A 12,319-nucleotide genomic window follows, 5' to 3' on the forward strand; every position below is an offset into this window, starting at 1 on the left:
TTTGAGATCTGATTTTTTCAACAAAACCTGAATAAAAACTTAGTTTGACCAAGTAAGGTCTAACTTTTTATGCTATCACGAAACATTGCAATTCTGTCAGAAATTAACTGTAGTGAGACACTTATTACAAAATATTTTTAATATTCTACAGTTTGCCTACGCCCATGACCTTTTTCCATCGATAAAAACCTGATCGCTAAGAACACTGGATGGTCGTGCTAATACATTGAAGTTTTTTTCGTTAGAACGTTGAAAAAAAGTGACTTAATCAGCTGTTTCAACGTTCTCTTTCTCAGTCTCTCTCTCTCTCTCTCTCTGAACACGTGAACAAAACGTGGCTTTTGAAACCGTATATACACATGCTGGTAGGCTGAATGTTCAAGGAACTAGCATTACACCATCGCTACCAGTGTATATAATAAACGAGGTCGCAGATTAGCATCCTTTATTATTAGTACTGGTTTCATTCTCACTATTATCATGTCTATTTTGGGTTTATAATTTTCTGTTCGTTCGACAAAAGATTGTTACCGAGAATTTGCTTTTTGTACACATTTTTTGTGTGTCCGGCGAAAATGCCCCCAGAGAAAGTCTCATGGGAACGTATCTTCACCTTAAAAAGTTACCGTTAGGTCATATGTTGTCGGAACTGACATACGAGTCTTTCGTCAGGTAGAGAACCGAACGAAGTCGAGAGAAACGTCCTTAGAAATTGAAATAACGACGGGTAAAGCCCGCCGTGCCATATGCCCGCTCTCATAAAGTTACAACACAGGTTCTCTTCTATTCATAACCCCTGGTTGGGCTCGGATCAATAACCCCCCGTCAGATACAGTGGCGTAGTTTGAATAAGATTGTATGCATTTCTTAAGAATGAGAATAACACATTGAACCCGTTCCCTCTATTAATTGTAGCCGTTGTATTGTTGCAGAAGAACATTGTACAAGCCAATGCCGAAAGACCTGGTTTCGTCCGCGGCTTCAGGAAAAACCTGGGCGGCAAGTGGCGCCGCCTGGTCAAGAAGAAGCCGCCCACCGAAATCTACACCATACCAGCGGAGCTCAAACCCCAGCTGAAACAGATCTACGTCTACTAGACGTTATAAGGGCGAATATCGAGATAGCTCCAGCTGAAATTGCCATAAGAACTACGAATCGAAACAACATATCTCGGCAGTAGCGTGGAAAACGAGTTTTCTTAACGGGAAAACCGTCGTCGAATCTTTTCACGCTATTCTAATCAGCATTTTGACAGTATTCGGAATCACTAATTTAAAGGATTTGTTAAAAAATGTACATTTTTTGCAATTTAAAATTAGGAATAACCATTCAGGGGCCTACAAATTAGTTCGAAATGAGACTGAATATCGGTTTCTATGTATTATGGAAATCCATCTAAAGAAATTTTTTGACACAAATAGCTTTAGATTTTCTTTGTAAATAGCCAGAAGAAACTGTGCATATCCCCTCGGAGGGAGAGCACACTTCTTCCGTAGACTGTCCTAAGTTAGCTAAAGAACCTAAAATATCAATTATTTTCTTTCTTTATACTTTATACTAGAAAGCAGACGCTTATAAAAGTAGTTTGTTAACGAATCATATCTTTGGCTCATATTGAGCTGGGAATTATTGAAGTTCTTTTATAATACTACTAGAGGAATTAAGAAAACTCAGTTAAAAAATCTCACTATTCAACAGATAAAATGGAAATAGTCGTGCTTGTTTTTTTTTTGTTTACAGAATCTGGTACGAGGATGTTGTGTTACCAGCATCATCCTATTTAGTTTCAGTGTGCTAGTCAAAAAAATATCCATAATTAGCATCAATATAATTAAAAAAATCAGTAATAATAACCCATTAGTGTAAACATTCTGGCAGTATTAATTGTGTATAATTTATATAAATATTTAATTTATAATGTGTTACGTTCAAGTGGAACTTTTCAATAAACAATTTTGTAAAAGCAATAATATTGTATATGTGTAATATATTGTTATTTTTTGAAAATACATTTGTTTTCCTTTCACATACCTTTACATTGATAGTTATAACCACAATTTTAAAAATATATTTCCTTTCAGGTAAATAAATTTAATATAGATTGTGGTTTTGAGAGTGTGGAACAATACTTATGTTGCTTCAGTCTGCTTATTTTAACACTGGGACATCAGGCAGTAATGAAAAATTAAATGAAGAAGTTATTTGTCAATATCTGGATATTGATAATATCCACAAACTAGATTTTACTTTAGTTCTATTTGGTCTCTTGATTTTATACTTTGTTCCGATTTTATCGGTAAATTAAGCACAATGTCGACGTATATGCGTCACTTTAACAAAATTAAATAAAACAAAGTATAACTGTTTGTTAACGTCTGAAATAAAAAACACTTATTCATCAAATCCCAAATTGGTTTTTTATATATAGAACACTAAATAATGGGATAAGGACCAGGCTATACAACGCCCAATACCTAGGCCTGTTAAATAGTGCGTGAAGCTTGTAGAAATCAAACATATGAGTCATCATAGTTAAATATTTAAATTAAACTAAGAAAGGTTTTATGTGTAGTAATATAATATGAAATTTTATAGTTAGTCGTATGACCTATAGCGTTTTCATTGAATCTATAATAACTATGATAGAAAAAAGTTCTGAATCAAAAATTTGACTGTTTATGATTTTTTTATCAAAATAAAAGACCAGTATTTATTTAAAGTCACAAAAATAGACTTCAGTCAGTCGCCCTCTACTGACTGCCTATTTAACAGGCAGATATGAACCTTACAGATTCCTATCTACGGAATATTTTTGATTCCCTAAAGAATCATAATTATATTTGTTGGCAATATATTTGTATTTACGTGATTGTATTATTATTTATGTTAGTTAAGGTGATAATATTTGAAATATAAGGAAAGGAGAACCTCTATACTATCAAAACCGTACTTTTTTTGTATGTACTGCATATTGTCAATATCTAGTAAATGTTTGGTTGCCTGCAGAGTCGCAAAAATTGCTAGAAATGTTCGTGGGGCGTCCTCTATTGGCTATTGGCTTAAACACGTAAATAAAGATTCCTTTCCAGATCATTGTTTTAAATTTCCTGCTAATTATTTTCTTCTTACTGGCGACATCTAATGAAGCACAGCATACTAATCATCATTATTTTATAGAACCCTGCCTGAGAGTTACTAAATAAATATTAATGAAGTTGAACGAATTTTTAATTTAGATTTGATACTCAAAGAAGTACTAATTAGGAAGTATCTTAAAATTATTATTTATTTATAAAATACTATGCTCAACTATTTTAAATATTGTTTTTTTTATATTTTTCAAAAAGGTTTAGGGAATAAAATTCTTTTTCTTGACATATGGCGAAGTATATTTTGTTGTTGACAAGAATATTTGAAGTGTTAAAATGTTTTTAAATATCTTGTATTTTAGTTAAGGAAGGGAACATACGCTAAACTGTCGGTAGATGTAGAAAGGGTCCCCTTGGACGTTGGCTTTTAAGTTTTTGGAATAAGCCGACAAGAGGCGCGCCCTTCCACCATAATCTCGAGATTCTTGAACGCAATCTCCAGAGGGTCGTTTTGCGAAAGTTTTCCTTCCCTCTGACCTGTCAACGACCTCACCATTTTCTAAATTCCCTCCTTTGACCTGGAGACGAAAACAGTCGGTCGTGTGATATAATTCTGTCATTAGGGAGTTTGTTTAAGAGAATTTTGGAAATTCGAAGTGAGTGAAACGTGTATTCACGTTATATACAATGGCATGGTTTAAAAGACATATTTTTGGAAACTGCAAAGCACCTTCAAGGCGTAAATTAATGTTGAATTCTAACTTTGAAGCAATGATTAATACTATTTTTATTCTCTAAAAGTTTAGTTTATTTGAGTGAAGAGCAGGAGAAACTGGTTCAGAGGTGGTGAAACAACATCAGAGGTGAAGGAACATCAGTATGATTGGTGATTATTGTAGATAGAGGATAAGAGAAAAGAAAAACCCAAGGACGTAGAAAAAGGGAATGAAGCAAAATGAATTAACAATATTTTTTTATTTATTTGTTTATTAATCTCTTAGAATGTCATCAATCTACCCGTAGGCAATAAGTATTATTATATGAATTCAATTTACAACTTATAATCTAAATATTAGTCTCGATACTATTCTAACTTATTTTAAAGTCTATTATATCTTATTCTAGAGATTATTAAATCTCACTATATGTGTCTATTACTCAGTTGGTATGGTACTTTGCTCTTCAGTGTCATCGCGCACATTTAACTGTTTGGCGAGTGCATTGGAAAGCACTAACATTTCGAATCATACTCGTTATGGTTCTAAAACTAAATCAGTTTTTAGGACACGTAATATGGGGCATCGACGATGACTCGCAACGCTGTATTCTGGAACCTCTAGAGGATATCTATGTTAGATTTTCTAGTAGTACCCCATAGTTTAATACCAGAGGTCCAAATGGACCTAAGTATTGACTTATATGGCAAAACATTGTTTATCAGCCAATTTATTTGGTTTAGTTTAAGTCCAAGCTGTTTGCGTTTTGTCACTATATATCTTTTCCATGTCTATTCCATGTTCAATGCATTCCCAGATATTTAACGTTGTCTGCTTGCGGAAGTTCATGATTATTGAATTTTACTGAGGGACCTGTTCTTCTACAAAGGGTGAATGTCACATGGGAAGATTTTGTCTCATTTACTTTGATACGCCACGTTTTCAACCACAATTCGACTTTGTTAAGATGAAGTCGGAGGCTTCTTGTGGCTGATATTGGATCCTCGTGTGATGATAAAATCGCTGTATCGTCAGCATATGTTGCAACAGTAGTGTTTCTTGAGGTCTACTTAATTTTGAAGCAGACCCAAAATATAAATTAACAAATTCGGTCTGCTGCAAGAGAAACTCAAACAGAGAAAGAGAAATCAGAATCTTTAGCACTATACTGCTTGGGTTGGCCACTAAGTGGGTGCGCGCCCTGAATGATAATTACAATTTGTTGTATTACTTACTATGAGAAACTCATTTCTTTTTTCAGGTGTTATTAATCTCGAACCTCAGGCTGTGTGTTTAAAATCATAAATCCCATTCAATAATAGACCTGAGCCCTAATTTTAAAATTAAATCTTTGTATCGTATTTTTACATATATTAAAGTCTCCTTTTTACCGACGAGGGTTTATCTGGACTGGACCTACTATTTAATGTAGGTTTCGAACCACGGTCCTCAGCATTAAGCCTACGGACTGACCAGTGACCAATTTAAAGACTATCCTAGAAGACATCCGGTTACCTAGCCTGGTTACTGGCGTGATTTCAATGGTTATTCCTTGCCTGATTTTCCACTGTTGACGATAAAGAGATTTAAAATTATGATCAAGATCATAAAGTAAATCTATGCCCCAGTAGGATTCGAACCCGCAACTAGCACAATAGTAAGAGGACCGTTCGGTTGCTTTGAAAACTGACCATCAAGCCGGCTCTCTGTATTGTTGTTGTGTTGTTTTGTATCTTGATCGACAATTGTATTTCTTCTTTCTTAATCTTGTTTTATTGGAAACGCTGTATAACAGGTCAATTAAAACGTCCTTGGCCTACCATAGTAAAACACGTTTTGTGGTAAAATTATTTTTTTATTCAACATAAGTCCCTTCAAGTGTGATACACTGATTATAGCGACTCTCCAACGTTTCGATATCACTTTTGTAGTACGATTTGTTCTTTGCTTCAAAATAGGTTTCAGTTTCGGCGATCGCCTGTTCATTTGACAAACATTTCTTCCCGGCGAGCATTCTTTTGAGATCTGAGAATAGGAAATAGTCGCGGGGGGCCAGATCTGGATAATACGGTGAATGAGGAAGCATTTCGAAGTTCAATTTATGGATTTTCATGGATTATTATGGATATGCATCGTAAACAATCATGAGGCATCATAACTCCGTATTTTAATGTATTATTTTTTAGAAAAATGAGTTTCCGATAAGTGAACTATATCTATGTGATTTGTTTTCAGAAATAGTTCTAGTAAACCAAAATATAACAAAAAAAAGATGTCTGTGAGAAATTCAGTTACCTCTCATTTGACAAGCATGTCCAAATCATGATAATGGTTCTACTAAAACTCTAACTTTATCGTTCCGAAAACCTAAAAATGAGAAATAAAACAGGTATTTATGTATTCCCGACTGAACTTATTCCTTTCATCGCTCACAAAAACAAATGTTTGCAAACACCGGCACGAAATTTTCCTTTTCGAGTGGAGCTAAAGAAGACGAAAAGAAAAAAAAACAGAGAACACGGAACTTGCGAAACGACGACAAAAAAGAAAGCCTTCCGACAGACTTAAAATCTAGAGAGACGAGAAAAAATACGCCGGCCGATTTGGGTTTAAGGCCTTCCCGACACGTTCCTCGCGCGAGTTAATATCGTAAAAAAGTCACGACATCTCTTGAAAAATATTTTCTGGAGATTCCTATGCGACAGTGTATAAAGCGTTGCCGGAAGATGTAGACCGCTCTTGCCTCGTTTTTACGCGACGATATTGCCGTATTTCTAAACAAGGGCTCTCCTATTGACTGATTGGAAGTTTACGGTGATAAGAGCAAATTTTTTCTGGCATTACAACGGGGTCCCGATATCGCGTCACATTTTGACGAAAGCGGTATTTTCCCGTACTGATATCAGATAACTTTTCCGGGATTTGAAGTAGCTGTAGGTATACACTTAGGCATTAATTGTTTGTTAATATACTGGTTAATTACCACCTATTCTAGTATACAAATTTGAAAAAAAAAGAAATATGTTCAAAGCTTAAAACTTTACGGATGTGCTTGTAAACACAGGCTTATTTAGCTACTACGTGCGATATCAAAATTACTTGAGAAACTGCTGTTAAAACGTATCCAACCATTTATAAAAATACCAAAATTCGAGTTTGGAATTCGCAATCACCACTCAACGACCGACCACGTGCATAGACTAATAGTGGTTATTGAAAAACCATCCGAAGGAAAGAAATACTGCCCCACAATATTGCTGGACATCTCACAATGCTTTCGACCGAGTCTACTTATCTACAAGATGAGTAAATATCTACCGTTGAAATATGGTCAACTACTGGAGTTATATATTCATTCAGGCATTATCAACACTTAAATTTAATTCGACTAGAGTTCCTCATGGTACTAACAGGTGAATTGAAAAGTCCTCGGCCTACCATAGTAAAACACATTTTTTTTATTATTTTTATTCAACATAATTCCTTTCAAGGGTGATACACTGATTATAGCGACCCTTCAACTTTTCGATACCATTTTTGGAGTACGATTTTTCTTTTGCTTGCAAACAGGTCTCGGTTTCGCCGATCACCTCTTCATTCGACGGACATTTCTTTCCAGCGAGCATTCTTTTGAGATTTGAGAACAGGAAACAGTTGCTGGGGATAGATCTGGAGAATACGGTGGATGAGGAAGCAATTTGAAGCCCAATTCATGCATTTTTACCATCGTTTTCACTGACTTGTGACACGGTGCATCGTTTTGGTGCTTGCTAATAGTCGCTGTTGATGGTCCTTCCTTTTTCAAGGTAATCAATGAAAATTGATCCATGCGCATTCCAAAATACAGACGCCATAACCTTGCCAACCGACTGTTGCGTTTTGCAGTCCACTCAGATGACTGTCGATTAAACTTCGGAGTGGAATGATGGAGTCATGTTTCATCCATTATCACATATCGACGCAAAAACTCGGGTTTATTAAGCTGGATTATCTTCAAACACTGCTCCAAATCATTAACTTGTGTTGTCGTTGTTTTTGGTCAAAAGTGAACTCCCGCGGCACACACTTTGAACAGAGCTATCTCATACCCAAATATACGTGAATGATATGACGTACACGTTCAGTTGATATTTCATTCAATTTCAATTTACGGTCATTCAAAATCATTTTGTGGATTTTTTAATGTTTGCGTCGGTAACAACCTCTGTTTGTGATTTTTATGTTGACCTCAGATAATATTTTCGGGGATTTAAAGAAGTTGTAGGAATACATTTAAGTATTAACAGTTTACGGCAGTTTAGTTATTGGTTAAGGGGGCATTCTAGTCTAGAAAATTCAAAGTTTAACCCTTTAAGAACATGCATTAAGATCATTTTTCAAAATTAAAACTACACGCTTATATCTGTGCTACCTGCGTTCCGATTATAAAGGAAAAAAAATGGCAAAGTTAAAAATACTTTATTTACACTAAAACTTACACTGCAAGGAATAGATGGATATTCAAAGACTGTAAGATTTGTGAAGACTGTGTGTAAACTCGTGTTTAACTATGTGAAGATTGTATGTAAACTCGTCTACGAAGATTGTGTTTAGTTAGACGGATACATCGCATTTTTTCCTCTATTGCTCCTCCATTGGGTTCCTTGCACCGCGAAAATTATCCGGTAAAACTATCCTTCTGGTTAGTAGATATTTCTAGGAAGGGAAAAACATATCCAATGATGATTTCCTTCCATTGGTGAAAGTACACCCACCCATTCCCTGAGATTCATCTTTCCCACAATATGTTCAAGGTCAATATAGTTCTCAGTTAATTTACATCATTGAATGCCTTCGAAAAGTCTCAAATTTTAACGTATTCCGTCTGGCTCTTGCTCGCGCTCTCAAATAGCCCTGCTTCCTCAAATCATTTTTAAGCTATTAGAGGATTGATAATCGATGTCGTAAATAAATCTAACATAAATAAACTTGACATAAATTTATACCAAACACACAAATACATAGACGCCTAAACTAATTTCTACAACTTGCAATATAAAAATTATTTTATAATCTGCTGTTAAAACGAATTAAACAATTTATGAAAATACCAGATTTCCAGTTTAGATTTCGGAATCATCATTCGATAATCCACCAAGTGCACAGAGTAACAGCGGTTATTGTAAAGTCATTTGAAGAAAATAAATACTGCCCTGCAGTATTGTTGGACGTTTCACAAGTTTTCGATCGGGTATGGCACTAAGGATTAATCTAGAAGATGAGTAAATTGCTATTGCTAAACTGTTGTCAGCTACCGGGGTTATATCTTTTTGAAAAAAATGTTAAATACTCGCCTGAAGAGGCATTCTCAGCGCTTATTTCGGCAGGAAACAGTTAAGTTTCTCAGGGTATCTGGAGGCCACTACTCTATCTGCTTTAGAGTGCTGATATTCCAACAATAAATTGGGGATTACGATTAACAGCACAGAATACCTGACAATTGACGAGCAACTTTATCCATACCGAGGTCGAACTAGATTCACTCAGAAGATTCCGTCAAAGCCAGCTAAATATGAAATAAAATATGGTGGATATCTGATGCTGAAAATTCATATCCACTTACTGGACAGCTTTACACTATAACATCGAAAGATGGTCGTGAAAAAAACGTTGGTGAAAGAGTTGTTAAAGACTTGGTGGCACCGTATAGAGGATCCGGTAGAAAAATTACAATGGATAATTTCTTCACTACTCTTACACTGGCAAAATTTTTACTATCTTGGAACTTGATTATTGTTGGCACCTTGAACATTCCACCAGCAATGGCTGTATCAAAAACGCGAGAAGAATTATCCACTACGTTTGGCTTTCATGAAAAAGTTACCATATGTAGTTATGTACCAAAAAAAAACAAGGTAGTAATTATGCTATCATCAATGCATCATGAAGCTAAAATTAGTGGTAGTGCAAAGAAAAAACCCAAAATTATATTTTATAACCGGTCTAAAGCTTGAGCAGACACGATGGATAAAATTCTTGGTAGATATACTACAAAAAGATCAACTCAAAGGTGGCCTCTAGCATTTTTTTACTATATTCTCGATATTGCCTGCCTTGCATCATATATTCTGTATTGTGACAATAATAAAATGATTGTTAAAAAATCGTATGAACAACGATTATTTTATCGGCAATTGGGCAGAGAGCTATGTACTCCATTCGTTGAAAGTCGTTCGAATAATGCATAAATTATGAGGCATTTCTCAGCGAAAGAGGCGATTGAATCTCTTCTTAGTCGAGCTATCAATCCGAATGCGCATCAGCGAACATCATCTGTATCATTGACACCTCAGACGCAGCTCGATTCAACTGGGAGGAAAAAGATTACTGGTGTATGCTATGAATGTCTCCAAAGTGAATTTAAAAAACGTCGAAAACTAGAAAAATATGTTGGATATGTGAGAACCCTATTTGTGACGAACATTGTACAACCACGACATGTGAAGGATGTACAAAATAATTTAATGTATGTCAATTTTTATATGGCACTGTATCATATATATATATATATATATATATATATATATATATATATATATATAAAATAATGTAAATAAATAAATGGTAAAAGAATGGAAAACGATATTAATAAAATAAAACAAAACGGAGTTAGGTATTTCTTACTATTTTTGTTATTGTTTATAATAAGAATTATTGTTTAAATAAAAAAATTACTAACTATATTGTGTATTATCAATTTAAAAGTCAAATTAACTAAATACTTTAATAAGCAGTCTCTGAAGTGTGTATAAACCCGTCGTTCATATACATTAATCTTAGTGGGTACCCGGGTACTTGGATATTGATCAAGTTTGATAGTTAATAAATTTTATTAATTAATTGATTGTTAAAAAGTTTGACAAAAAATGGGTGTCAAATTACTTCAAATTTGGGGATTCAGACGGTCATAAAAATTTTTAAGGAGAAGTTAATATATTTTACCTGCGAATTGAAATGGATACCCGGGTGGGAAACTGACCTATAGCCCTGCCTCTATATATGAAAAGACTCTCCAAGAGTGAGATGAACTCGCATATTATTCGTAACCTTTTTGGCGCAGATAAGGGAAGAAAAATACCGGGATCATCACTTCATATTTACCGATCATTCCAAGAGAGACCATTTCGTTGGATCGGTGTTTACGACGAACTTGGTGCAAGAGGTATTCTGACTATTAGAACTATTTGCCATTAGGTGCTAGAATTTATTCAAAAAGAAAACTACAAATTTTATATAAATGGCGCATCGAATAGTGAGGAGTGATATTTTTTTTTCAAGAAAGTCCCCAGATGAAAAGTGAGAATAAAAATGCAAATAAATTAAGTTTCGTAGTAAAACTTCATTCATACTAGTACTAAGATAGGTGTTGACAATTAATTGTTCATTAAATTGACTTATAATTAAAGAGTGATAAATCAGTAAAGTGTATTTTATGCTTAGATGAGTCATTTTTCTTTTATTAGCCACCGTATATATTTCCTTGTTGTTGTTTTTCTTGCTCGTTATTCGAAGGAATTCCCGTTCCATTCCTGCGGATAATTAACATTCAACTTAGTGGAGTTTAATCAGGACATAATATTTATGCAAATGCGAGTGGTAATTTTGTTTTAATGTCTGGCCCAAGAGGACGGAGCTTGCTTATTTCCTAGTCGAATGCAAGAACTATCCGTAAATTAAAACGAAACTAGTCTAAATGTTTTCTGTCCGTTGAAATGGAAATAAATACGGTTTATTAAACGCGAGCTTTATATGTCAGATTTTAAACTTGTTCTTTGACAGGTACGCTTAAATAAGCATTAGAAATGTCATAACAAGAACATGCATAAGATAAACATTATAAACAACCGTTAAATAACCTAATCTAACTATTAAGTTATATATGTTACAATTTCTGTCAGTTAATAATGCAACCTTCAAAATTGCATTTTCGACATTCATTACTCTAAGATTCTCCGTTAGAGATTGGAGAAAATGTCCAATTAATTTATATTAACTTAAAAAAGCACGGGGATCTTTATCCCATTTCTAATGTTAGATTCTTGGTTGGAGTTCGACTGAAAACAGTCGATAGTCAAAAAAGTAGAGACTGAAAATAATAATAGTAGTATTAGTAATTACTATATTTAGTCAAACGTACGGTTCAACTGTTTTTTTTTTCAATTCGTTATGTCAGACGAAGATGTACGAATCCTTTTCTGTATAAATTGTGAGAGAGGAAAGGACGGAGATAATTGCTTGGACCAGTTAATTTTATATGTGCTTATGTTTTCCAACGGTAGTATAAGCAAGACGGAGATGTACATATTCCTTCACGTACTAACTTTAAAAAATAAAAGTAAAAAGATAATTACTGAATACTATTAACATGCAATTAATAATTTCATTTTAAACGAAGTAGAATTACTTCTATACTCGAATGTTCTGTGGATTTATAAAAAGGAATGGAATTTTTCTACGGAATGGAATAATACCCCA

At 34.3% G+C, this 12,319-nt stretch overlaps 1 protein-coding gene across 4 annotated transcripts in view; it reads left to right on the top strand.

The window, feature by feature from the left end:
• LOC143195929 (uncharacterized) overlaps nt 1–2,007 on the top strand; it is a 351,357-nt gene extending 349,350 nt beyond the window's left edge. For all 4 annotated transcript variants that reach the window (XM_076403457.1, XM_076403456.1, XM_076403458.1 and 1 more), the window contains one exon: nt 933–2,007. In XM_076403457.1, coding sequence (XP_076259572.1) covers nt 933–1,097 — 165 coding nt within the window. In that variant the 3' untranslated portion in view covers nt 1,098–2,007. The remainder of the gene's footprint in view (nt 1–932) is intronic.
• Nucleotides 2,008–12,319: the final 10,312 nt, after the last annotated feature.

The sequence above is a fragment of the Rhynchophorus ferrugineus genome, unplaced genomic scaffold, assembly GCF_030347505.1.
Source record: "Rhynchophorus ferrugineus isolate W39M unplaced genomic scaffold, kcgeb_rfMv2 rfM4, whole genome shotgun sequence".
Classification (NCBI taxonomy): Eukaryota; Metazoa; Arthropoda; class Insecta; order Coleoptera; family Curculionidae; genus Rhynchophorus; species Rhynchophorus ferrugineus.